Source organism: Oncorhynchus mykiss, chromosome 12 (genome assembly GCF_013265735.2).
Source record: "Oncorhynchus mykiss isolate Arlee chromosome 12, USDA_OmykA_1.1, whole genome shotgun sequence".
NCBI lineage: Eukaryota > Metazoa > Chordata > Actinopteri > Salmoniformes > Salmonidae > Oncorhynchus > Oncorhynchus mykiss.
This window is the reverse complement of record NC_048576.1, coordinates 65376263-65404230: the sequence shown is the minus strand read 5'-3', so window position 1 is coordinate 65404230 and position 27968 is coordinate 65376263. Positions and strand designations below refer to the sequence as shown.

General features: G+C 44.7%; 1 protein-coding gene across 10 annotated transcripts in view; it reads left to right on the top strand.

Annotated features, from left to right (window-relative positions):
• The window catches only part of maptb (microtubule-associated protein tau b), a 40958-nt gene that overhangs the window by 6590 nt on the left and 6400 nt on the right, over window positions 1–27968 (top strand). For 2 of the 10 annotated variants that reach the window (XM_021624581.2, XM_021624584.2), the window contains exons 2-13: window positions 9452–9652; window positions 10141–10227; window positions 14181–14210; window positions 15683–16924; window positions 18579–18622; window positions 19076–19255; window positions 19533–19623; window positions 20154–20389; window positions 20827–20919; window positions 21317–21409; window positions 26534–26615; window positions 26828–26934. In XM_021624581.2, the coding sequence (XP_021480256.2) occupies window positions 9469–9652; window positions 10141–10227; window positions 14181–14210; window positions 15683–16924; window positions 18579–18622; window positions 19076–19255; window positions 19533–19623; window positions 20154–20389; window positions 20827–20919; window positions 21317–21409; window positions 26534–26615; window positions 26828–26934 (2469 nt within the window). In that variant the 5' untranslated portion in view covers window positions 9452–9468. Of the gene's footprint in view, window positions 1–7101; window positions 7123–9451; window positions 9653–10140; window positions 10228–14180; window positions 14211–15682; window positions 16925–18578; window positions 18623–19075; window positions 19256–19532; window positions 19624–20153; window positions 20390–20826; window positions 20920–21316; window positions 21410–26533; window positions 26616–26827; window positions 26935–27968 lie in introns of those variants that run through there. The other 8 variants (XM_021624588.2, XM_021624589.2, XM_021624583.2 and 5 more) reach the window with 7 other exon arrangements.

Here is a 27968-nt window from a genome sequence, read left to right as displayed (position 1 = left end):
AGCCATTTCTTAAAGATATCCATAAAAAGTGTCGTTTAAAGTTTGCCACAAGCCACCTGGGAGACACACCAAACATGTGGAAGAAGGCGCTCTGGTCAGATGAAACCAAAATTGAACTTTTTGGCAACAATGCAAAACGTTATGTTTGGCGTAAAAGCAACACAGCTCATCACCCTGAACACACCATCCCCACTGTCAAACATGGTGGTGGCAGTATCATGGTTTGGGCCTGCTTTTCTTCAGCAGGGACAGGGAAGATTATATAAAAATAAACATATCCAGGTGTTAGAATGTCAAAGTCCAGACCTGAATCCAATCGAGAATCTGTGGAAAGAACTGAAAACTGCTGTTCACAAATGCTCTCCTTCCAACCTCACTGAGCTCGAGCTGTTTTGCAAGGAGGAATGGGAAAAAATGTCAGTCTCTCGATGTGCAAAACTGATAGAGACATACCCCAAGCGACTTACAGCTGTAATCGCAGCAAAAGGTGGCGCTACAAAGTATTAACTTAAGGGGGCTGAATAATTTTGCACGCCCAATTTTTCAGTTTTTGATTTGTTAAAAAAGTTTGAAATATCCAATAAATGTCGTTCCACTTCATGATTGTGTCCCACTTGTTGTTGATTCTTCACAAAAAAATACAGTTTTATATCTTTATGTTTAAAGCCTGAAATGTGGCAAAAGGTCGCAAAGTTCAAGGGGGCCGAATACTTCCGCAAGGCACTGTAAAAGCTGAAACAAATAATTCTCTCTACTATTAGTCTGACATTTCACATTCTTAAAATAACGTGGTGATCCTAACTGACCTAAGACAGATAATTTTTACTAGGATTAAATGTCAGGAATTGTGAAATACAGAGTTTCAATGTATTTGGCTAAGGCGTATGTAAACTTCCGACTTCTGTATTCTGTATATCCACAGTAAAAACGAGTCCTATATTGACAACCTGAAAGGCCGCTCAGCAAGGAAGAAGCCACTGCTCCAAAACCGCCATAGAAAAAAGCCAGACAATGGTTTGCAACTGCACATTGGGACAAAGATCATACTCTTTGGAGAAATGTCCTCTCTTCTGATGAAACAAAAATAGAACTGTTTGGCCATAATGACCATCGTCAACCGTGAAGCACGGGGGTGGCAGCATCATGTTGTTGGGGTGCTTTGCCGCAAGAAGGACTGGTGCACTTCACTGACCTGAACACTGGGAAGAAGAGCACTGCTTTACCCTCAATGTGGCATCAGAGGATGGTGCGTCTTTTTAATCTTGCAATGAAATTGCCGAGCCGGAATGAACTACGCCATTTGTACTTTCAACACTTGAGTGCCTCGGAAGATATCTGTGGAAGCTTTCCCACTTCCGTTGTTCACACTACCAGGATCTACTTCGTTTAGCTTGTTCCTGGCATCCGAGAGTGTTTGTAGTGAAGTCAACGTTGGGGCCCCGCATGCCCTGACTGAACCGCTGGAGATCTGAAGGGGGGGGGGGGGGGGGTTAAGGTGTGTCCTAGAGGACATGTAGTGATTACTGACAATGTCTTCTCCCTGACCCCCTGAGCTGAGGGAGTGTATAGAGCCAGGCCTAGTAGTGGGGATGAATGTTGAGAAACCATGTCAGTCAGTCAGCTGGTGGGGACGTGATCAGCATGACTGGAATGTCCTCTCCTCTCAGCACTGCTCATAAATAAATACCCTCTTTGGCTTCTGTCACCACAGTGGAGAACACGAGGGCTCACAGATTAAGACACTGTCCCTTGTTGAAGACGCAAGACCTAACCTACTTTTGGGTTTGCATGTCATCGTCCCCTCCTGAATCTTTGAAAATAATACTGTGATTAAATTAGTATTGTGATGGATGGTGGGCACTCTGTGTAGGGTCAGTAGCTCTGAGTTCATGGGGTATTTTTAGGCCTACCGACCCTACGTAGCAGGTCTGTTGCCTAGCCCTAAGTTAAAGGGGTAGTCCACCAAAAATTACACATTGGTTTCCTTACCCTGCAAGCAGTCTATGGACAAGGTATAACAGCAAATAGTGGGGTAATATTTGATATATGCATATTATATTTACCTCACATGCGACTCATAATAAGACCAAGCAATTAGCCTATTAGTAGTTAAACCATGTGCAGTCAAGTATTATGTGTTTAGCTGACTAAGATCAAAGACTGGTCATGAGGAGCGAATATCAAAGCAAGTATTTTTTTATAACTTTGTAAAATGAATGGCTTCACATCTAAGGCTTAAGGTACAAGGCAATACTGACGTTAACAAAGCATCATTCTAGGCATGTACACTGAGTGCACAAAACATTAAGGACAGCTGCTTTCCATGACAGACTGACCAGGTGAAAGCTATTATTCATGTCACTTGTTAAATCCACTTCAATCAGTGTAGATGAAGGGGAGGAGATGGATTAAAGGATTCCTAAGCCTTGACCATTGAGACATGGATTGTGTATGTGTGCCATGCAGAGGGTGAATGGGCAAGACAAAATATTTAAGTGCCTTTGAACGGGTTAGGGTAGTAGGTGCCAGGCGCACTGGTTTGTGTCAAGAACTGCAACGCTGCTGGGTTTTTCATGCTCAACAGTTTCCATGGGGGGGGGGGGGGGGGGGGGGTCAAGAATGGTCCACCACCCAAAGGACATTCAGCCAACTTGACACAACTGTGGGAAGCATTGGAGTCAACATTGGCCAGTATCCCCGTGGAAGGCTTTCAACACCTTGTAGAGTCCATGCCCTGAAGAACTGAGGCTGTTCTGAGGGCAAAATTCATGTCTCAATTGTCTCAAAGGTTAAAGAAGGATTTTTAAGCCGTCTCTTCCCCTTCATCTACACTGATTTTTGAAGTGGATTTAACAAGTGACATCAATAAGGGATCAAAGCTTTAACCATTACAGGCCGAAATGGATTGAGATTATGTCACTATGATGTCATTTCAACCAGTTTTGCCCAGTATTTCCCCGTTGGGTCTGGGTCCACCGTCCTCATTATCCCCAAACGATAACGGCTTCTCGTCGAGTCAGGATAATGCCTGCCAGAGTTGCACAAATGGCATCAACATTTTCAAATGGGCATCTGAAAATAGAGCCACGGTTGGGGGATTTTGGTCCGATCACCGGAAACCTTGTTTGAACTTGACCTTCTTTCTTGTAATTACAGAGAAGATTAGGCTGTGGTTTCCTCTTTGGGGAGAAATCAATGCAAGGCTTTTGTGAACTAAACTGTGTAGCGCTGTGGGGTAATTTCAGAACAGTCCTGTTTTACATGTAACCGGTCCGTTTCAACCTTAGCCTAGCAGCTTCACCCTCTCGACGATCCCAGGAGGGCAGCCTTCCGGTGCTGAGTCACGTCACAGCTACAGTACAAGATAGCCCTGGCTGGAGCCACAACAGTGACAATGTTAAGAGCGGGACACTCCGAAGGAGGACCCCGGGAGAGGGCAAGGTGGATGCGTTGGGCTGTAGCCTTTCTGGGATCTTGTTTCTGGTCTTTTCTGGGACAGTGAAAGCAGGAAACCCCCAGTTCACCACATCTGAAAGAAACACCCCACTGTTCCATTGTAGCAGCTTAACTTCCTGTTTCTTTCTGAAATCCATCCCTGTCCCCACACGAGGCTCCACCCATTCTTCTGACTCTCCTGTCTTTCTCATAGGGATTAGACTGAACTGGCTGTTTTTGTCAAACGTTCCATGCAGATCCACATAATGTCCCAAATGGCACCATATTCCCTACAGGCACGACTTTGGGCCCTGGTCAAGAATAGTGCACTATATAGGGAATAGGGTCCCATTTGAGACATTATGTGGATCTGCATGGATGGGCAGCGAACACTCCGGGCCGCAGACTACAACTGCTTTCCCTCTCTCCCGTTTCCTCTTTAAAATGTTGTCTGACTGTGTCCTGTGGTCCGGCTGCAGACATCGGATGACACCTCGGCCTACAGTTACACAACAGTCAGGTGGACTTCTCTTAGTCGACACGTTCTGCTTCACTCTGTTGTCACGCAGAGGAGAAAGGGACTGTTGAGAGAGTGGAAAGGACTCTACTTTCAACGCAGTCCGGCCTGGAGCCGCTTATTTCAAGCGCTGTCTGTGGCAACAGTTCATGCAGTATTCGCTAATCGGGTTCAACAATAGTCTTGCAAGAGTGTAGTGGGTTGGGGTTACGTAAAGGGAGAAAACGGTTTGTTTTGAAAGGACTTAGCTTAATGAAACCCCAATCGGATCATTAAGATCGTCTCATATGGACCCCCCCCCCCCCCCCCAGAAACAGCAAAATATTCTCATATGTGTTATGCTCAAAACACCCACATACTTCCCTCTAGCCTAATTTCACATGGATATACATGATATGCTGAAACCGATTCAAGTGGAAAACTGAAGACTGCGTCTAGCCTAATCTGAGAGGAAAAGGTCTAGGCAATTGAGATTTAAAAAATATATATATTGGAAACGACAGCAGAGGAGAAATGTCTCTATTTAATCTTTAAGATGTCTCTATTTTACCATTGTATCTGCCATCTGACATTGGGGATGTAGGCTAGAATGAGGCTGAGTATTAGAAGACTGAGGATGGTTCCTCCATTTCTTCAGTCTCCTTTGGATTCTGCTGTATCATGCCGCTGCACTGGGCTGGGCGTGTGTCCCCCTGTATGAGCATGCGCCAGCTTTCTTTCCGCAAGGACCAGAGGCTTTGCAGGCGCGCCTGCCTTATCCTTCCCTCCCTTTCGCCTCTCCCCCTCTCTCTTTCGCTCTCCTCTCTCGCTCTCCTCTCTCTTTCGCCTCTCCCCCCTTCTCTCTTTCGCTCTCGCTCTCCTCTCTCCTTCAACCTCTCCTCTCTCTTTCCCTCTCTCCTTTAACCTCTCCTCTCTCTTTCCCTCTCTCCTTTAACCTCTCCTCTCTCTGTCCCTCTCTCCTTTAACCTCTTCTCTCTCTTTCCCTCTCCCCTTGAACCTCTCCTCTCTCTTTCCCTCTCTCCTTTAACCTCTCCTCTCTCTTTCCCTCTCTCCTTTAACCTCTCCTCTCTCTTTCCCTCTCTCCTTTAACCTCTCCTCTCGCTTTTCCCTTTCCTTCTCCCAACAACAGTCTCTCTCTCTCTCTCTCTCTCTCCTCCGTCAGTGTCGACCTCTGTGTCGTCTTTTCTGTCACTCCCATTCCCATCTTTTTTTTTCTTTTTTTCTCCCCTCGCCCTTTACCGCCCCCTCCACCTCCCTCAGACGCTTTCCTTCTCTCCCAGTTCTCTTCTCTCCATCGTTGAGCTATGCTAAATCCCACGCTGCGTACTTTGTCCTTGCTGTGTTCTATCTGCTGCTCTAATACTTTCTCCCTCTAGCCTTCTCATTCCTTTCTTACGGCAAGACAGTGGGGTAAGGGCTGGCATCGTCTCTGATGCCTCCCTCTTTCTTTCTCTCTCTCTCTCTCTCTCCCTTCTCTTCCTCTCCCTCAGACTTTCCCCCCTCTCTCTCATTCTCTCTGCTTGCTGCAGCGACTGCTGATGAATATTAAAGAGGAGAGAAAGAGAGAGAGGCTTCCTTTGGACGCTGCCTTGCTTTCTCTGAGTGCAGTGCTGCTCTAGCTCCACCCACCACCCCTTCCCTGGCTGTCGGCTGATATATAGTGGTGTGTGTTTTGTTAGAGAGAAGTCCTATTCAGCGAGTAGCTCTCCAGGCTGACAGAGCTCCAAATCAACTCAGCCCCTTCTGACATTTTATTCCTCCCACTCCCGCCTTTTAAAACTGCAATATGTCACTTTTTGGGCAACCTGACCAAATTCACAAAGAAATAGATCAGCAATTCTCATTGAAAACAAGTCTAAGAGGCATAGATCCGTTCAACATGCACTATTTCTATGCTTCTCGTTCCTAAGTTTCATTTTTGCGTCTTTTACTTTTGATTTTGTACACCAGCTGAAAACACAATATTTTAGATTGTACAATAAATCTGATTTTTGTTGGGTCACATAAACAGAGAAAAAACAGTGATACTATCAAGAGTGGTGTGCGGGTTTCTTCTATGTTCTTGTTTTATTCAACTGTTACCGTGTGTGCACCTGCAAAAAAAGAACTCAGATGTGCGAGTGCCTTTTGAATTTTGTTACATAAAATGAAATTGGGCAAACTTTTTAGATTTTTTTTTTTTTGTTTGAATTTTTGCAAACAGGCGATTTCTGCATATTGCACCTTTTTAAGTGTTACACAAAGACGATCCACAGAGGCGATGACAGGGAGGGAGAAGACATGGGATGGGGTACTGGGGAGTTTTTAGGTGATAGTCGGTGATAGTCGAGATTTAACCACTTTTAAGCAATGTCCTAGACACATAGAGACATTGGTTAACATGCTCAGGTGGGAAAAAATGATCCGGACTAACAAATCAACAATACAAAAACAGGGTGTAGGCTAATCATGGAGAAAATTGATGACATGTTCCTTAAACGAAAATGGGGATGAATCTCCCCCCCCCAAATTTAAACCACAGTGCAGCAAATGATGTGAGACAAGCCTGTGTTCATTCTGTTGCGCGTAGAAAATCCTAGCCATTGATGATTGGCCCTGCTTTTCACAGTGTGTGTGTTGGCCTGGCATTATTTTATTTATTTGATTTAACTAGGCATGTCAGTTACGAACAAATTCTTATTTACAATGACGGCCTAGGAACAGTGGGTTAACTGCCTTGTTCAGGGACAGAACGACAGATTTTTACCTTGTCAGCTCGGGGATTCGATCTAGCAACCTTTCGGGTTACTGGTCCAACGCTCTAACCACTAGTCTACCTGCCGCCCTGTTAGAGGGTGAGTACGGGACAACGATTAGGTGTAAACGCCTGTGAGACGCTCAACAGAGGATTAACATCTGGCATTTCAGATCAAAAATCATATCACCAATTTGGTCTCCTCTCTCCCTCCCCTCTGCTTTTTGGATAATTGCCTCCTTTCTGAGTACCTCGCCAACAAGCCGATAAGTGGGGCCCTGGGCCGCCCTCTTTAGTAGCTGAGTGAGCCTATTCGCATTTAGCATGTCTTTCCCTGTACCTCTTTGTTAGAGCCCTAAGGTAGACCAACTGCAGTGGATTGACGGTGCATAAGGAGGTCTGTGGTTCTGGTACACGTCGGGCTGTGATGCTCTTTGTAAGTCTTCTTTGTCTCTCTCTCTCACACACGCGCTCTCTCTTTCTCTCTCTCCCCCTCCCTCCCTCCAGCAATCAGCCCACAAAGAGAATCAGAACACAGCTGCCAGACCAGTCGCAGGCCAATACAAATTACAGGGTGGGCTTTGCCAGAACATGGTTTCAGCCCTTCTCCCTCGCCCAGTACGCCCATCCCCTGACCTCTGTCGCTGGGAGAAATGAAATGATGTCTAAAGATCACTGCAGTCCGGGCATTGATTGTTAAATGCTGTGTGTTCAGAGGACTAGACCCTCCTGATTATATGTTTTTCCTACTAGGCATTAAGACTAACTTTGCCAATACTTATATCTTAAACTATTTATCCAGGACATAGGCTAGCTAACAGTTGCCAAGTGCTCAGATCTCACAGTGGCCAGATCTCAACCTGTCTATGTCTATTTAGAGTGAGGTCCTATAAAAAAATATATATATTCTTTTGTCAGAACAGTGGTGTTTCACTGCTGTAAATGGGTCTATAGAGATGGCCAGATATAGAAAGCTATGCCCTTGACTGGTTGGCACGCCTTAGGAAGAACTGTTAGGCACCGAGTCCAAAGCAGGTGCTGATTTGTGTTGTCAGCAAAACTGAAAAACGGTCGTCTGTGCAGTATCGCTAAATGACGCAGTTCTACAGTCTTGTAAGTTAGTCCAGAAAATATACACACGCAAGATGACCCCGAGCACAACAGAATGCCACCACCCGCTTAATAAGAAACACAACAACTCGTCCACAATAACACCAGCCAAACCGCTGGATGTAAGGAAACAGAAACAGGATATGCCTGGCAGGTTGTCACGTACTGAGCTGCTGCCGTGTGTATTTTGAGAGGAACTCTCTCTTCCCCTTTGACAAGACAGGAGGAAATCCCCCCCCCCCCCCCCCTCGCATTGATATGACCCTATGATTGGCGCATCTGATCTTGTCGTCTCTATGAGCTGCAGTGCACAGCTTGTTTCTGCAGGAGGAGGAGGAGCCCTTGTGTGTTGTGTCGTCCTTCAGCTGCTGTTTCTGCCAGAGCAGGAGAGGGAGTGCTCATGGTTGGCCAGTGTTTAACTTGGCCACTTCATCATCTCGCTTCATAACAAATAGAAGCATGCTCACATTACAGCACACCGTCCCTGACATGATGACATTCGTTACAGGGAAGTAGCTCATACTTGTAGCTCAATATCACGACGAATCGCGATTATCTAAGCTTAGTTGAGGAAGAGGAGGATTGCCTTGAGTCTGTAGAGTAGCTCAAAAGGTTTGAATAGCCTAGTTGTTGTCTCTCTACACTCACCATTGAGGTGACCGCTTTGCTCGGGGCCTTGAAGCGGGGGAAGAACAGGCTAGGTCAAGCTGCATTGAGACGTTAGGCCTACATTGCGTTGACATGTCCTTTGGTACCACGTTAGAAATGATGGATCTTTAGGGCCTACCTAGCAAAAGCCTCAAGAAACAAAGAAACCTAGCCTGTCCTTTCAAATCATGATCACTGAGAAAGGGCGTCAGAGTCTAGGCAAATGTTTCTGGAGTTTCATCTTCCCCTAGCCCGCCAGTCTGTTGTTGCACCACGTCCGTCTGCGTTAGCAAAGTCCTTTTGATTACATAAAGCTTCTATAAGACAAAGAAAAAGTCCTGATTGTCCCTATCGCTCCCTATGAGGGGGCGACATGGAAATCGCAGCGTTGCAGCCCGTTGGTGTGACAATGGCCATAGGAGTTGGCAAGACTGCAGCACAAACAGATCCGGGATCAGGCTCGGGCTGCCTGGGATGAGTGGACAAATCCGTTGCTGTTCTTGTACGAAGGGTCTGGGTTGGTGACTAAGACCTTTTGGGGCGAAAAAACACTGCACAATAAAACTGGGGTAGATTTCAACAGTGTGCTGGTATCGGTCTTTCTTTAGCTCAGCAGCCATATCCCTGTCTGTGGGGAAGAAGCATGTGTGCTGGGTGTCGATTTGGAATCGTCGTCAATGACTTCTCTGTCACCTTCACCCTTTTCCATTGTAGCCCGTTACTGAGATCCCACCAACTGTGGTTGGTTCTTGCACACCTCTGCTCCTCTGACCCCCTTTTAAGTAAGCCAACAACAAAGCAATGCTTAGAATCCTCTCAGTTCAGTCCGGGTTCCATGCGGTCTGAAAAATGTGACACGGCACCATCTCATATCTCAAGGCATTATTCAAATTCAGTCCGTTATCTATTTCCACCTGCCAAAGTAGTCTCATGTGGATAGCATCAAAACGAAGTAGAGCATTAACTCCATGTTTTTTCTTCTTCTGTCTGTCTGTCTTTCCTCCCAGCCTGAACTCGTTTCACCATGGATCAGCATCAGGACTTCAACTCGAGCCTGGACGGCCACGCCACCGTGCAATTCAACTCCGGGGAGACCATGGCCTCGGCTGCCCTGGCCAACATGACACTGAAAGAACCCCAGAACCAGCAGGAGGTCAAGAAGCCTAACGGGATGCCAGACGCACACATGGGACCTGGGGGCATGGAAGGTCAGTGATGGACTAGGTCACCAGGACTGTAGATTCCGACAGCAGAGGGTGGTTATGGAAAAGAGGGCATCAGATACACGTTCTTGGGAAAACAGTGTCACGGTTTCTTAGAATCTGGTCAATCTGTTTCTTGTCGGCCTTAATAGTAAAAAGCAGACCGTGGCGATCTGTTGCATCCAGACGGAAGTAAAGGATGTTATTGTTCTCTGCATTACCCTTCCTTAGATTGCATGGTTAAATAACCCTACAGACATCAGTGTGTGCGTGTGTTTACTGTAATCCAGGCGTTTTGGGTCGGTCCCCCAAAAATATGTTCCACTATACCTCTTAAACTGCCTCGCTGCGTCCTCAATATGTTCACCAACCACCTACCTCCAAAATATAGGCTAGCCCGCTCTTTTGTTCCCGCAAACCTGAGGTGATGCCCGTTTTTTATTCATTTTTTTCCCTCTCTCACAAACAAATAATCTTGCCTCTGTCTGTCGTAGAAGATTTGCTGGAGCTGTCATCGGAACTGAAATCACAGCCTCCAGCACCAGTGTCAGAGGTCTCTGTGTCTAAGAGCGCCCTCTCGGGTATGGCCGCTCCTGACCTCCGACCCCTTTATTTCTAATAGGGGGCTGGGTGAGCTGCAGGGTTGGGCTCAATTCCATTTTGATGAGTGTTCATTCAGGAAATGTTTCAGGAATTGATTCATGAATCTTGAGAGACTTCATAAACGAATCATAAATTGATCATGAATAGATTATTAGGACATGGAATTGAGTCCACCTCTGGTTGTGATTGTGCCTCTTGTTTGCGGCTTCAAAAGCAATTTGCTCATTGGTTCTTTTGGCCTCTGCCTCTTCGCGAATCATCATCCAGCTTCTTGTCACAACTACCTCAACATGCATTTGTTTTCGCTTCTTGCTTCACAGCTGCCTGCTTCACTTTTCATATATACCCCTGGGCGCCTTTGTATCCCCCTAAATGATGTGCTTTTCCTCCGTTTTCCTCTCTTCTCTTCATCCAGTTTTCAGTTTACGTAATCACCATCTACATCAACCAATGCTTCTTTTAAAATAGTTGTCTCGCTCTCGCTCTCTCTCGCTCTCTCTCGCTCTCTCTCGCTCTCTCTCGCTCTCTCTCTCTCATTTCTACAGACAAAGGTCAGTTCTTCTGAGGGCGTCTGCCTTTCCTTCCTAATGCATTTTTAATGAAATCTCTTGTCAGGATTTAAGGATGATTCTGCTGCTCCCCTGCTGCTGGACTCTCAACAATCCATGATATTTCCTGCTTCTGTTCAGAAATTGCATGTTTTTATTATGAATTATTATACCAGAACAGAACTCAGAATGGCATAATCATTCATAGTAAAAACATGCAATTTCTGAACAGAAGCAGGAAATATCATGGATTGCAGACACCGTTCTTGTTGTTGTTGAGGCTTTTCAGAACACTTTCTATTCAGGTCACACAGCCAACCCCCCCCCCCCCCCCCCCCCCCCCCCCCCCCCCCCCCCCCCCCCCCCCCCCGTAGCATTAGGTATCGGGCCTAGAGTTGTGGCTGTTGTGTTCATGATTGTCAGCATCCTTACTGTTAGCATGAAGTTTTAGGCTGTTGTCATGACAAAGACCGTGGACGTAAGCTTCCTGTATTTAGATTGCCCCGGCCGGCGGTCAGTAAGTTAAGAACCCTTGTGGTTTTGTATCCGATAACGGCGTTGTATAACGGCGTTGTATAAGTGGCACTCTGCAGTAACATGCTCTCTCCCAGTCACGGCCAACAGGCCAACCTCAGAATAAGTGAAAGGGGGGGGGGGTTCTGGGCTAATGGGTCAATATGGTCACCACTTAACTGGTGCTGTGGCCTTGGTCAGCACGATGGCGCCATGGCAACAGAAGGCTGAACCCCCACACGTCCCTATAGAGCCATAGCTAGTCACCCCGGAGCATTTTAAACATGGCTCGTAGGATTGATGTCATGGACTTCATTCATCTTCACACTCGGTTCATTTACCATAGGGACGTGATGATCATGGGGTTCATAATGCTTCGTATAATTGCGTCCGTGGTGTTATAGCCCGTTTTTAGCTACTTACTAACTCAGGGACTCCAGGTCTCTCAACTGTCAGTGGGCCTTTATTCAACAATGATTTATGGTATTGCCAGAAGGACAAAAGGCACTTTTGGTGGTTGTGTTCTCAACGGTAGCCCACAGCTATAGATACCACAGTGTCTACTCTGCTGTGCACTAGAGACGAGCTTGGTCTCTAACCTCTGTCCACGAATACATGAAAGATTGAGCAATTTCCATGAATAGAACTATGTGCGTAATGTAATTAGTTCACTTCCTCCAAACCTTCCTTGAACCACATGGCATGAGCAATATACCGCAGGACAAGAGAACAAGGCTAGATATCTAGATTTAGGCCTACATTGTAGGGCCTCATGTTCCTTTCACTGGGTCTATTGTATGTCTGCTACCAGCAATAGTCCGTAAGTTACACTTGTCAATACAGGATAGCCAACTGTAATATAAGGACCATGGTGCATGTGTCTGGTGCTTTAGTCCCTAACTGGGGTTCAGTGACTCTGACTGCCCTATTAGCTGTAGGCAAAATCATTTATAGCCACTTAGATGATGCTGAGCTTGCAGACTGAGAACTGTTAATGGTTGACATGGAGGAATCATCAAGCTTTCCTGAAATCGGAATTTGCGGATAAGCATTTCTTATTAACGTATATGCTAACCCCCCCCACCCTCACCCCAGAAAATGTTAGGTACAATGCCTTCAGAAAGTATACTTACCCCTTGACTTATTCCACGTTATGTTACAGCCTGCATTCACCCATCTCCACACAATAGCTCATAATGACAGTGAATATTTTTTGTTGTTGACATTTTTGCAAATTGATTGAGAATAAAATCCCCAAATATCTTATTTACACAAGTATTCACACCCCTGAGTCAATACTTTGTAGAAGTACCTTTGGCAGTGATTACAGCTGTGTGTCTTTCTGGGTACGTCTCTAAGAGCTTTCCACACCTGGATTGTGCAATATTTGCCCATTCTTCTTTTCAAAATTCTTCAAGCTCTATCAAATTGGTTGTTGATCATTGCTAGACAACCATTTTCAGGTCTTGCCATAGATTTTCATGTAGATTTTAAGTCAAAACTGTAACTCGGCCACTCTGGAATATTCACTGTCTTCTTGGTCAGCAACTCCAGTGTACATTTGGCCTTGTGTTTTAGGTTATTGTCCTGCTGAAAGGTGAATTCATCTCCCAATGTCTGTTGGAAAGTAGACTGAACCAGGTTTTCCTTTAGGATTTTGCCTGTGCTTAGCTCCATTACATTTTCTTTTTTTTATCCTGAAAAACTCCCCAGTCCTTAATGATTACAAGCATAACCATAACATGATGCAGCCACCACTATGCTTGAAAATATTGAAAGTGGTACTCAGTAATGTGTTTGCGGCAAATCCAATACAACACAAGACTTTGTATTCAGGATACTTTTTTGTTTGTTTGTTGCAGTATTTGGCTTACTTTAGTGCCTTGTTGCAAACAGGATGCATGTTTTGGAATAGTTTTATTCTGTTCAGGCTTCCTTCTTTTCACTCTGAGTTAGGTTAGTATTGTGGAGTAACTGCAATGTTGTCGATCCATCCTCAGTTTTTTTAAACTCTAACCGTTTTAAAGTCACCATTTTTCCTCTTCAGCAACTGATATTAGGAAGAACGAACATCTTTGTGGTGACTGGGTGTACTGATACATCATCCAAAGTATAATGAACCTTACCTTACGTGTGGGACACTGAGATACGAGGTAGTCATTCAAAAATCATGTTATACACCATTATTGCACAAAGAGTGAGTCCATGCAACAAATGTGACTTGTTAAGCACATTATTACTCCTGAACTTATTTAGGCGTGCCATTACAAAGTGGTTAAATACTTATTGACTCAAGACCATTCAGCTTTATTTTGATTGAATTTGTAAACATTTCGAAAAACAGAATTCCACTTTGAGATTATGGGGTGTTGTGTGTAGTCTAGTGAGAGAAAACAAATCTCAAAGGAATCCATTTTAAATTCAGGCTGTAACACAACAAAATGTGAAATAAGTCAAGGGGTGTGAATTCTCTCTGAAGACACTGTAGATCGACAGATAGGTGGTGTAGGGCAGCCGTGACTGTCCCCGAAACTACACTTGCACATGACCGAGAGTAACTTAGCGCTTTTAGCGAGCTTTAGACGAGAGGATTTATTTTGGCAGGTGGCTTGTGTGTGTGTGTGTGTGTGTGTGTGTGTGTGTGTGTGTGTGTGTGTGTGTGTGTGTGTGTGTGTGTGTGTGTGTGTGTGTGTGTGTGTGTGTGCGTGCGTGCTGTTCAGTTTGATCATACTTGTGTGAGTGTTCGCTGTATGTTGGAGATCAGCTGACCGGTGCCTGTAGAAAGTCTAATGAAGACCCCCTTTTTCCCCCCTTTGTCTTCTTCCTCTTCCTCTTCTTCTTCCTCTTCCATCGAACCCTGGGCCACGCAGCTACCAGAGGGATGACTGCTACAGGTCAAGGTATAACCGCAATGCCCATCTGACCATCTCTCTTCCTCAGACCACATGTAGCCATGAGGAAGTGGAGTTTTTGAGACCGACTACCATCCATGCATATTCTGTATCAAATCATCGTCAACGTCTTTTAAAAATATATATATTTTTTTATTACATTTTCAAATAATCATCCCAATAGCTCTCATACCAATTTGAAAACCGAGATCGGGTTTAGCATGGAGATGTAATGGACAATCTCCTGTATTGATTTGAACCGCAACTCATCTCAATCACCATTATAGTAGTACCACGGCGTGTGCATTGTAGAACAGAGGACACTGTCTCATTGGAATGTTTCACGATGTAGATTCCCAATTTTTTATATTGATCCTTGAAATGTATTAATCTTAAGTGGGTGATGGAGTTTGATTTCAAGTGCAAGGTCGATCATTTAAGGATTTCAGAATGGTTCTTACGCTGAGTGATACCACACCATAGCTATAGTTTTAACCATGCTTTGTTTACATTTTAATTTGTTTAACGTTACAAACAATTGGAGTAAAGCTTATTTTGGGTTCTGATGGGATAATGACGCTTGAACTAAAATCGAGGCAAAAGTTATATTCTTCAAGAATCAATGGGTAGATATCATTTATAAGTCCAGAAAAAGATGGAGCAACTGCAGTTTCCCCCCTTTTTTTAAAGGAGGAAACCATGACGTATTGTATGTGAGGCTAGCAGCCAGAAAACCCTCCCCCGCCGCAAGGCCCATTTGCAAAGGAAACAATCTGGCAGCCAGACTAGCGTTGATTCATCGCCATTGCAATTTCATATATCACAACGATCCAAGAGCGAGAGAAATTCAGAGCTGTTGGGTCATTGTGAGTACTGTGTTGAATGAGACTTTTTTAAAACATTTTTTATCTTGTATTGATATGGTACAGCTTTGCTTTGACTTCTGTTGTGCATTTTGGTTGATTTCTTTTTTTTTTTTTTTTTCAGGCAGAAGTTGAGGGCTTAGTGTCTGAGCTGTTAGGTGCTTTTTATGAACCCACAGCTACATACATAGTTCATAGCGCTCATTGTGTAGTCTACCCATCCTTTCTGCTAGAAACATGGAAGCAAAACGTTTGCAACTGCATTGAATGTGATTTGCAAACGGAGCTTCTTATAAAAACACCTACAGCTCTCAGGATTTAGGTACCAAAACGATCCAGATAATTGCAGTTGATATATTTGATGTTTCATTGTTGTTCCTGTTGATGCCAGCAAAAAAAAAAAAAAAAGGTTCCTTTGCCCTTTGTTTTGTGTTCCTGCTCCTTCAGTGGTTGTTTTCTTTCCTTTCGATTCTTTCTTTTCCTTTATTTCTGTTCCTTTTGTTGGGTGTTGAATGTGTGTCTCTGAGGAGGAGGTAAGTGTCTCTAACACCACAGTCCTGCTGTGGATCTATCCCCTCTGTCCCTTATCGTTCTGCTTCCCGGTTCCCACCACACCAGAGGAGCTCACTGCATCGCTCAGCCCCACACCAGAAGGCATCAGTCCTGCCACAGAGAGCGGCCGCAGTAGCAGGTCCGGCTTTGCCGACGGCGGGAACGAAGACGGGGAGCGGGCTGGGTCGGTGAGCCCCCGGGCGTCTCCTTCAGCCCCTGATTTCCCAATCGAGAGGGACACTCCAAGGCTCTTCTCCCCAGACTCGCTGGGGTCTGAGATGAAGAGGAGCTCGTCAGACAAGGTCTCTGTGGGCCACAGCCTGAGCGACTCTGGGTCTGAGGACGAGGATGAGGAGGATGTATGTGAGAGCAAGGAGGCTCCTACCTCGGCCTATGAAGACGGGATCAGTCCTGGGAAGCCTCAGAGCCCTCTCTTCATGGAAAAGGAGGGGACGAAAGAGCAGGTGGATGAAGAAAAAGAGGAGGATAGCGACGAGGATGAAGAGGAGGAGAGAACAGAGGTATCAACGATTCGCAGGAGGCCACGGCGTGAGGTCAGCTCAGAAGAGGAAGAGCAGCAGAAAGATGAAGGTTGCACACCTGTCATTCCTGTTGCCATGACCCCGGAGGAAGCCAAGCAGCGCGTCCTATCCTTTGACTACACGGAGCCTGAGGGACACCCCCCTGGTCAGGGCATCCCTGCAGGGTTGCAGAACGGAGCAGACAAGACCCCCCCAGAGAGCAAGAGCCCTGACTCCAACAGGGCCGACCATGAATCTCCCTTCTCCCCTAGCACCGCAGCCAACCGGACCAAGGACCAGTCTCCTCTCATCGAGTACCAGCCAGATGCCCGTGATGCGGTGGAGCAGGAGACTGAGGAGAAGGTGCAGGAGGAAGAAGAGGTGCAGGAGAAGGTAGCTAGTCCCCTGCCCATGATTGCTGTGCCCCAGATGGAGGTTGAGCCTGTCCAGAAGGATGATGTGAAGACCTCAAAGGACATTCAAGGCCAATACCTGCAGTCGGCAAACGAGGACGTCATCGAAGTGGTGACGGCAGCTCAGTCGGTGACCAAAGCCAAACCTGCAGAAGCCAAACCTGCAGAAACTAAGCCTGGCAAGCCTGCCAGTGGCCCCAAAGGTGATGCCAAAGGAGGTGCTCCTACAGCAGCCAAAGGCCCGGTCAGAAAAGTGACCGCTAACGCTGTTGCCCCTCCCCCCAAGACCACCGCAGCTAAATCTCTGAAAGCACCCTCAAAAGATGCCGCCCCACCTGGCGGAAAAGCAAATGCTCCAGGTGCCCAGCTGAAAGGTCTGTTTTCTGTTCTAGTTTATCAATCCCACCTCTCCACCTCCTCCTCCTTTCTTTTCTCTCAGATAATTTCTTCTTCTTACTAGAGCAGCACAATAAAGCAGCACCCTTTCTGAAAAACATGCACAAAACGCAAAATGTGAACGTGTTCGGTTGATGAAACGGACTGCTTGTCGCCGCCACCACCACCGCCGGTTTCTTTCTAGTCTCTTCTTTGTTCAATTCGTTCTCTTTTGAGCTTTCTCTTTTCTCTGTGTTTGGTCTGTGTTCTGTCTGTGTTTCCAGCCCCTGTTTTAGGTCACTAACCCTCCTGTGCCCAAATTATTTTTGCTGGCAATGTTTTCCACCCGTTAGCCCCTTTTGCATGTCACTTGCATGTTTGTTGGGTGTGCAACATCACATCATCGTGACTGTGTATTTATGGGTCACCTTTCCTTCCACCTCCCGTCTTCTGAAACACACACACACACACACACACACACACACATATGGTATGGTTCACACGTGTATGCACACACACACACACATGGTATGGTTCACACGTGTATGCACACACACACACACACCTGGTATGGTTCACACGTGTATGCACACACACACACCACACTCTGGCTACTGTTTCCTGTCTATTAAATGAGCAGAAAAGTGTAAGTCAGCACTGTTTGTCAGGTTTAATGTAAGCATCCATGCATACTATCTTCCCCAACAGTGCAGGTGGTCTCTCACAGAGTGTATTTGCTACACACTACTTATCATTAGATGGATCACTGGTTCTCTTTATGCTAATCATCTTTAAGGTTGCCTACATTGCTAATTGTCAGTAATGATCAGATAATGGCTGATAAGCACTTGCACATGGCATGATAAGGAAATGATTCCCGTTTCAAAGGTACATTTTCTGTAAAAGCTTTTCTAAATGATTACTGGAGTGTAAATAATGAATCAGTTTAATGGGAACCACCCACTCTTTCAATACAGCCATTGATAGGCAGGCAATAATGTTTATCTCCTAACTAACCATTTGAAAGCATCACGGTCACCACGGAGACTCAATTCCCTGCTTATCCAATAACATGCAGGCCTGACGTTAAATAAAAAAGGACGGTTTCTAAGCAGTTGTCTGTACCACATTCATTGGCCCTAAAACTAATTTAGTCCCCCCCCCCCCTCAAATGATTAGCCTAGTCTCAGACAGTGTATTATCTCTGATTCTCTGAGTGGACTGATTCGGGGGATCGAAATCAGGCCAAGTGGCTTCATTTTTGAAACTCTTACTTATTTTTGAAACTCTTAAGACTTACTGTGCTTAAACCTCCCCATGCAGTGTAATGTCAATACGCAGATCATTTCGAATCTGGGGCAAGTTTCAAATTAAAGTTCAATAAAAGTTTATGGCAAATGTACTTTCTGGCAATTCATTTCAGTGTGCTGACAATTACTATGAAATCCAAAAGCTACTTTAAAGCATCCGGATACAGCAACTAGAGTAGTTAACACGCATCGTCCGTTAGCATTTTCATGCCTGGGATGAATAGGCCATTTAGCTTCAGAGAGTTAGCCTAGCCTAGTGCAGCGAGGTCTCAAAGTTGCTGATTAGACCGGACTATGATATTAGCACTGACTCTCAGTCCCCTTCTTTGACCCTCTCTTGCAGCCAAGGCCAGTGCAGGGGCTGGGAAAGAAGCAGCTGAGAAAAAGGTAGGTGATAATTGATGTGTGGACCAGAGGTCTGACCTCTGGAGTGATCTTGAGATATATCGATGGCTGCTGCATCTCAGTGCTTCACTTTACAGCTGCAAAGGAGGTTCCAAACATGTTGGCTCAAATTTGACAGACACTTTTGCATCAACCATCTGCCTTCAACTGAATGCCCAAAAAAACGCACTGTTTTGCTCTGCAATTGAAGTACAGCATATCTGCATGTAAAGCCATTCACCAATCACACACACTTTTTGACATATTGAATTTAAGATTTTTACTGTTTACATTTTAAAAAAATGGCTTATATTGGTTTTAATTGTTTGTCTATATCGCTTATAGGTTTTTGTTAAGTTCCACCATCGTAATGCATTTCTTTAAATGTTTGTTTGCTTTCACTTTGGTCTTTTCCTTTGTGTTTCATAACACTTTTTTACCACCTTTGGTCACAAGACACCCAACGCCACCACACCTGTCAAAGCATCCACCCCCAAACGACCCTCCTCGGTCCAAACCACCCCCAACAAAAAGCCTTGGTCCTCTTCCTCTGCCCCAGCCTGCAACACTAGCAGGCCCAGCTCAATATTTAAACCCAGTCCAGGCAGTGCAAGAGCCAGAGAACCCAGGCCAAGGGTAAGTAACACACATGGACAGGTCTCAACTTTGACCACAATCCCAGGCTCAGGCCAGCCTATCCATAGGCTCATAATGCTCAATGGCATTATGACATGAATACCTCAAAGTTCCATGGTGTTGAATGATCTTATGCAATGCCTCTCCTAAACCCCAAACACTCAGTCAGTTCTTTCCCAAATTAGTCCGGAGTCTTTTGTTTCAACACCGGTTCATCGCTTGTTGTGTAGTTTCTAGTTTTTCCATTCTAGAAGTAACTGTGCTGTTTGGTTTCCAGACTGGAGATGGGAAGACCGCCAGCACCAGGACACCAGGTGCCAAACCCCAGGGTGCTGGGACCAGGATGCAGACCAAGACCACTGCTGGAGGTCAGTCAGTACTCAGGACATGTTCAACAGATGGTCAACTCTCAATGTGTTCCTTTAAACTCGTACAGCAGTGCCTACAATGGGAGCACATGAAGCGCAATCACCATTAATCCATTGAGAGTCCCCCAATTCGAGAGAGGTTAACACATGGAGTGTGAGCAGAGATGAGGGAGCATGATAAGGATATGGTCAAACTCCATATCCCCATTGAAAAAGGTTCTAACTCTAACAACAGCTTGATACCTTTGCCATCTCTCACATGTGACAGCTTGACAACTACATTTGCATCCCCAGCACGTTAGATGGTGTCACCACCATTTCCTTTGCTCTCTTTGGAATGGCGTGATGGAGAGAGAAAAATGTACCTAGAAGTGTCTGGGCATTTTGGCTTTAACTACAGGCTGAGCAAAACATCACCGGCGCCTAGTTTCAAAGAATTGCAGGTTTTGCAGGTCTTGTTCCAGAAAACAGGAGCACAAACATAGATTGAAATAACCTAATCCTAGATTATGTTTCTCCTAACCTTGTAGTTGATTCCCCCAAGACGCCCCAAGACCGTAGTGGCTACAGCAGCCCCAGCACACCCAAGTCCCCCGCCAGCCGGGAGGTGAAGAAGGTGGCGGTGGTGCGGACCCCTCCTAAATCCCCTGGGTCCATGAGGGGGCGCAGTCCGGTGCCCCTGGCCGCCCCCATGCCCGACCTGAAGAACGTCCGGTCAAAGATTGGCTCCACGGAGAACATCAAGCACTCGCCTGGTGGAGGACGGGTAAGAGCTTAAAACCGTTTTCTTTCGTTTTTTTTATGAAATGGTAAGGGTTGAAGAATTTCAGAAACCTTCCCAAAGTTTGCAGGTTTTTCAGAAACCCATGGTAAGAGGAAGAGGAGGTGATGGGAATCTGCCAACAGGAAGTCCTCCAACTGGGATTTCTGAAAAACCCAGGAACTTCTGAAAAGTGGCCTGAAATGTACAACCTGGGTGCTGTTTTTCTTAGGTATCTTTCTTCCAAGCTTGAGTTGTTTATCACAGGCCGGAATCCACGTACCACTCCAGTAATTGGCATTTCAAAGCCAATGTTGGAGTTGTGATCACAAATGGCTTTACAGTATTTGTTGAATATGTCCAGAACAATAAAAAAAAAGGTTTGTTCCGTATTAGTTCCTTGGATGTTTGTAAGAACGCTTTCTCCCTCCTGACTCTTTCAGGTGCAAATAGTTGAGAAGAAGATGGATTTAAGTAACGTTCAGTCAAAGTGTGGCTCCAAAGCCAATCTCAAGTATACCCCAGGAGGTGGCAATGTGAGTAACACAGACGGCATGGCGGTCAAGAGACTGCAGACAGGGACATTACCCATTTTCAAACTCCTACAGTACAGAATCCACACACTTCCATAAAGACTGGTCACTTGATCATTGATCTGTAACTATTTTGAGATCAGTGCATGTCAGATATCCCTGACCTGTGAAATAAGGACATTGCCTCATGCCTGTAACTTCTGAAGGTGATACATCTAGCTATTGAATTGGTATCTGCGGTGCAGACACCGACCTTGAACTTTGAGGCCATCTTGTAGATAATCTGGTTTAAGTAAATGTCTAAATAGCAGTCAGCAGCAAGATCCACATCGCAGCCTTGCAGCTGCTTCAGCAACCTGCCAGAAAGGTGATATTTTCGCCTCTCCTCTACCTCTTCCAGGTGCAAATTTTACATAAGAAGATCGACTTGTCTAGTGTTCAGTCTAGGTGTGGCTCCAAAGACAATCTCAAGCATGTCCCCCGAGGTGGTAACGTGAGTAACTTGAGGATGAACTCATGGTTTGGTCTTGAGTCTTCCCGCAGTTAGAACCAGATCATGGCCTTGGCCAGAACATAAAGGCTATTCCTTCTCCACTCTCCACGCTCCTCCTAGACTTAAATTAAATGAGGACTTCACTAGTTTATAGCTAGATAGTTACTTAAGTTTGAGGAGTTTACAGGCTTTCTTCATTTTTGTTAAATTTACTCTCTGATGTTCTCTTATTATGGTAGCACAAGCTATGTAAGTTTGTAAACAATATTTCAACTCGATTCCTTTTAAATCAGTCAGGCTATCGCTTGATTTGATACAGGAACATTAAATGAATCAACAACGTGAATGGAACAACATTTCAAATCAGATGAATGTGCTGAGGTAATTATAGTCTCGAAGTATATGATGCATGTGACCATATTCAACATAACAAACGAGAGCCCGCTCTACATAATGTTTTCAAGTAGGAACACTTCTCTGAAGTCTTAACATCTTACAGTTGCAGCACGTTATGAAACGTCCTTTTATTTTTCCAAATGCGAAAACATTCAAAGTCACATGTAAAACTGTACATGAACAGGTCTTATAGTTTTAAGGCCTGTTCATGTGGAGGTTCAAGCTGGGATCAAGCCTAAATATCTTTGAGATACTGCATTAACTTCTGGTCACCGCCATTTGTCCCCTTAAAGCTTAATGTTTTCATAGTTTTCAAAGACACAACTTTCAAAGCAGATTCCTCATACAGTTGCCCTTTACAGATTCATTCCACACTGGCCTAGCGTAAAGGCAAGCATTGTGATTTGATCTGCATTTCTACCCTATACAAATCAATTCCAACACAATACACTAAGTTTCCAACGTCTGTTTTTTCTAGAATATGAGAATTGCTGACCTTATCGTATCACAAGCAACCCAGTCCCCCTCACCAATAAAGCCATTGTTTCTCTCAATGAGTCACGATTACAGACCACTCAGACCAGAGTGGATGGTGCAGCGCAGTGTACTTGCTGTCAGCAGCACAGGTCTGTCAACCAGTGTCCTCTCATTGAGCTGACTAAATGCCTTACAGTAATGGAATGTGCACGTCAGACGTCATTAAATCTGGCTTTGGATTGATACAGTACAGCCTTAGTATACAGACCTGAAATGAGATGACCCAGAACGATGAGGGACTTACTATGATTTAATGTGCGCTCAATAGAGCTCTCCACAAAACGATTTGACAAAGTATGAGGAAAGATCCAGCGAAGTAAAATTTATGAATCTATTTGATTTCAATGGGCTGATGGGTATTTTCACCAGGTTCATCTACCAGGTTTATCTCTCGGGACTATTGTGTGCTTTGGCATTCCCTAAAAAGAGAATGATCTGTTAGATAAATTATGTGAGTTTATGTTGTGTACGGTATGTACAGTGGGCCCCAGGCACAGCTGGGCTACAATAAGCCCAATTAGACCAATAGAAAAGAGTAGCAGACTAGAGTAGCATCTGAGACTAAATCTTACTGGCTTCAACTTTCTGCAGAGGGCAACACAACCACCCAGAAAGCCAAGATAAAGGCCTAATCAATCTCTTTAAAAACTTTGATTTCATTAAACTGCAATGGGACACTGGTTTAAGGTTAGGGCTTGTCAGGGACAATTGTATAGCACCTTGGCCCCTTTTGAGTTCCTGAAAACAGCTGCATGGGTAAGGCATTACAGGGGGCAGGGCATCCATGCCTGGAGATGCTGTTGCCAAGTTTGTGTTTTTGGTCTGTCTGCCCTAGATCTGTCTCCTCAAATGTGTCTCCAATAACCTGTATGATGCACCCCAATGGCTCTTGTAGTCTCAAACTCTCCAAGTCCAATACGCGGTTCAGTGTCTTGAGCTGAACACCTCGACATCCGTGCTGGTCGTTACCTTGCATGACATGGATGACGTGAATGCAGTAGTGATGAGACAAAGCAGAACATCATTGACTTATAATGGTGGCACGGTTCTCCTGGTTGGTGTATGACCGTGAGCATGCAGTCCCAGCGGGCAAACTTTGGGGTGGTAAATCCATAATGACGCCATTTTCTGGTTCTAAAAATGTCAGATTACAACCAGTTAAAATCCTCATCTCGTTTATGACAATACCAAGATGTCTGGGAAAGAGGTCATATTCTGGTCCGATAATTAGTTACATTGTTAGACATTAGACATTGACAAACATTTATTATAATCAGAATACAACCTATGACGTCACAAAAGACAGCATTACAACCAGTTTTGCCCGCCGGGCTCAACCTGACTCCTGTCAATTGTGATATTTACCTCCAACTCATTGTCCCCTCCGCCACCACCCATCAACCTCCTGTAAATCAAGTGTCTAAGTAGAGATGTAAGATTCAACGCTTACAACAGAAATGAGGAGGCCAGTTTATTTATACTGGTACTGGTAAATGGATAGTGATTGGGCTGCACTGAGTTGGATGTGGCTGCAGCGTTGCAGTCTTTCTGTAGTTGTGTCTTATCTGCTCGGAGAAACAAGGGCTGGGCTTCTGTGCTGTGTGTCGAGAATGATGTGATGAAAGCCTGTATCTCTATGCAGCACTGACACCACCATGTGTCTGTACTGCGTAAATACACGTTCAAACTGCATACCAGCAAATCGCTGCATGTTTGGATGTGTATATGTTTGTGTGTATGTAAACAAGTGGGGGTATGGTTGAAATGTCCCCCCCCCCCCCCCCAGCAATATTCATTTAAACACATAGGCCTATTGTTTTATTTTTTTCATTTTATTCAAGAGAGTAAACCTATTTCGCTTAGGTCGCTTTGGGGATTTGGTTGTCGTCTAGATTGTAGTGGAGACTTGTTTTAAATCATGGATTGGAGTGATTTTATGAGAGCTCTGGTCATTTGAATTTCATATTCATAAACTCAGCAAAAAAAAAGAAACGTCCTCTCACTGTCGACTGCGTTTATTTTCAGCAAACTTAACATGTAAATATTTGAATGAACATAAGATTCAACAACTGAGACATAAACTGAACAAGTTCCACAGACATGTGACTAACAGAATTGTAATAATGTGTCCCTGAACAAAGGGAGGGGGGGGGGGGGGTCAAAAGTAACAGTCAGTATCTGGTGTGGCCACCAGGTGCATTAAGTACTGCAGTGCATCTCCTCCTCATGGACTGCACCAGATATGCCAGATCTGGCTGTGAGATGTTACCCCACTCTTCCACCAAGGCACTTGCAAGTTCCCCGACATTTCTGGGGGGAATGGCCCTAGCCCTCACCCTCCGATCCAACAGGTCCCAGACGTGCTCAATGAGATTGAGATCTGGGCTCTTCGCTGACCATGGCAGAACACTGACATTCCTGTCTTGCAAGAAATCATGCACAGAATGAGCAGTATGGCTGGTGGCATTGTCATGCTGGAGGGTCATGTCAGGATGAGCCTGCAGGAAGGGTACCACATGAGAGAGGAGGATGTCTTCCCTGTAACGCATAGTATTGAGATTGCCTGCTATGACAACAAGCTCAGTCCGATGATACTGTGACACACCGCCCCAGACCATGACGGACCCTCCACCTCCAAATCGATCCCGCTCCAGAGTACAGGCCTCGGTGTAACGCTCATTCCTTCGACGATAAACGTGAATCCGACCATCACCCGAGGTGAGGCAAAACCGCGACTCGTCAGTGAATAGCACTTTTTGTCAGTCCTATCTGGTCCAGCGACAGTGGATTTGTGCCCATAGGCAAAGTTGTTGCCGGTGATATCTGGTGAGGACCTGCCTTACAACAGGCCTACAAGCCCTCAGTCCAGCCTCTCTCAGGCTATTGCGGACAGTCTGAGCACTGATGGAGGGATTGTGCATTCCTGGTGTAACTCAGGCAGTTGTTGTTGCCATCCTGTACCTGTCCTGCAGGTGTGATGTTCGGATGTACCGATCCTGTGCAGGTGTTGTTACACGTGGTCTGCCACTGCGAGGATGATCAGTTGTCTGTCCTGTCTCCCTGTAGCGCTGTCTTAGGCATCTCACAGTACAGACATTGCAATTTATTGCCCTGGCAACATCTGCAGTCCTCATACCTCCTTGCAGCATGCCTAAGGCACGATCACACAGATGAGCAGGGACCCTGGACATCTTTCTTTTTGTGTTTTTCAGAGTCAGTAGAAAGGCCTCTTTAGTGTCCTAAGTTTTCATAACTGTGACCTTAATTGTAAGCTTTTAGTGTCTTAATGACCGTTCCACAGGTGCATATTCATTAATAGTTTATGATTCATTGAACAAGCAACAGTGTTTATATCCTTTACAATGAAGATCTGTGAAGTTATTTGGATTTTTACGAATTATCTTTAAAAGACAGGGTCCTGAAAAAGGGATGTTTCTTTTTTTGTTGAGTTTATATATATTTTTGTATTATTTAGCAATTTACTTCGATAAACATTTGATCAGATATATCGATTATAAAAGTGCTGTTTTCATGGATGTCAGCCATTTTATGATTACTTTCATCCTCCTGATCATCGGGTACCTTGTCTCGCTTCTCAGGAAAACAGACGTGGGGGAATGTGTAGTAGAGAATATTCCTGTAAAAATTTGAACGAAAAGGTGAAAGGCTGGTAATCCAATCCATCTAATCACATATGTGTCCTTACATACATGGCACGGGTTAAACTGGGTTAGAAAACAGCATTGTATCGTCATAGTTTCTAGAGATGTAATGAAACATCTTTGCATTGTAACCAAGAGGGCCTTTGCATCCAAATTTGAGACCTAGTTGTCTCATTTAGATTCAAATTTCATCATTATGGCCTGATTGTTTTTGATAACGATGACTGAATTCCCTGAAATATTCTAGCTATCTTTTCATTTTTAAGGAAATTCTCATGTGTGGGTGCAATAGGATAACCCCTTTCCCTTTTTCCAACCAATATATATTAAGGACAATGCTAAAAGCAAGTCTATTCAGGAAGCCATTCATGGTGGTGTCCTTGTCCTTGCATGTGACTGATGCTGACTCATTCTAGATTGTCTCTCTGTATTCTGCCTCCTCGCATCGCCCAACAAGGACCACCCCTCTGGTCTGATTCTATCTATGCTCTGATGATCTCCTTTGTTTCTCCCCATTTGCCATATCCAGGTTCAAATTACTCACAAAAAGATTGACCTCAGCAACGTACAGTCAAAGTGTGGATCGAAGGCCAACATTCACCACAAACCAGGTAATTTATGTACAGAATAAAACCTTATGGTGACTGAAAGGAAACAACATGCAACAGAGATACCCTGCTCTAACATGGACTACGGTTGAGGCTATTGGTGGTCGATACTCAGCCATATCAACAAATAGTTTTATGCTCCCTGACGAATGTGAAATAGGAAAATGTGTTGAATAACCTTTGCAGTGCTAAAGCATGCCGCTTGTCTTCATTAGGTGGAGGCAATGTGGAGATCAAATCGGAGAAGTTGGACTTCAAGGTTCAGTCTAAGATTGGGTCCATGGACAACGTTGGTCATGTGGCTGGAGGTGGCGGGAGGAAGGTAAACGGACTCACTATCACTAATGTCCGAATTGACTCGCACGTCTTTCGAAAACAATACTTTCATGTTTCAATCTTTAAAAAAAAAAACAAAACTATTACAATCAATTACTAATTTCTATTCTGAAACATTGAATTATTCTGCCTGAATTCTGGAGTCAACAGTCTGCACACAATTCATTGCTAATATTCTCTCTGGCTTCAAATCTCTGAAATCTAAACTAAATGATCACTCTTCTTGCTTGGCAAACTCTTCCTTAGCAAACTGAGTATGCCATGAAACTTGCTTGTAAACATGTCTAAAATGTCACGCAAAAGAGCGATTAACACAGGGTCACATTGATTACTAAGTAGGCCTCTCCCTCTGCATTGCCAATAGGCATACGCCTGAGTGTCATGTACTTACAAAAAGTTTTTTTTACAAACACTTTTTTATGTCAATATTTCATATAAAGCCTAACAATAGATCATAAATAAATTTTATTGCAAATACAAACTTCCCTAAAGGTAAATGATCGCTGTTAAAAAAAAACTCTTACCACACATAGTACACGGAGGCCAATTTTAAACTCAATACAGTAAGAAACTGAGGCAGTATTTTCCCTCATCTCGACACCCAGAATCAAATCAGATACTCAATATTTTAATTCTTAAGCCTATATCGAGAGATTACATTTTCCCTTGCAATGGCAACTCTGGCGACCCATTCCCCTGCTCTCCTTCCTCTTCTCTTTGCCCAGCATGTTTGGGTGGCAGCAGCTCCTCTCATTTAGCCCGTGTACCCGTCTCTTTAGCTAATCCACTCCATGTCATGTGCCAAAGAGAGTGGCCTTTCTGTCATCTTCAAATATGATCATTCTATCATTAATGAGCTTGTGGAGAAACGGAGGATTTGATCCTGATTCGATCACCCTTAGAGCTATCCTCCAATCACAACTATTATGCAAATATTGGAACTTTTTAGTCTCCACAGAACACGTGAGTAGGGTCTATCTGCAGACCGCGTACTATATGCCGCGCCCACAACGCCCCACT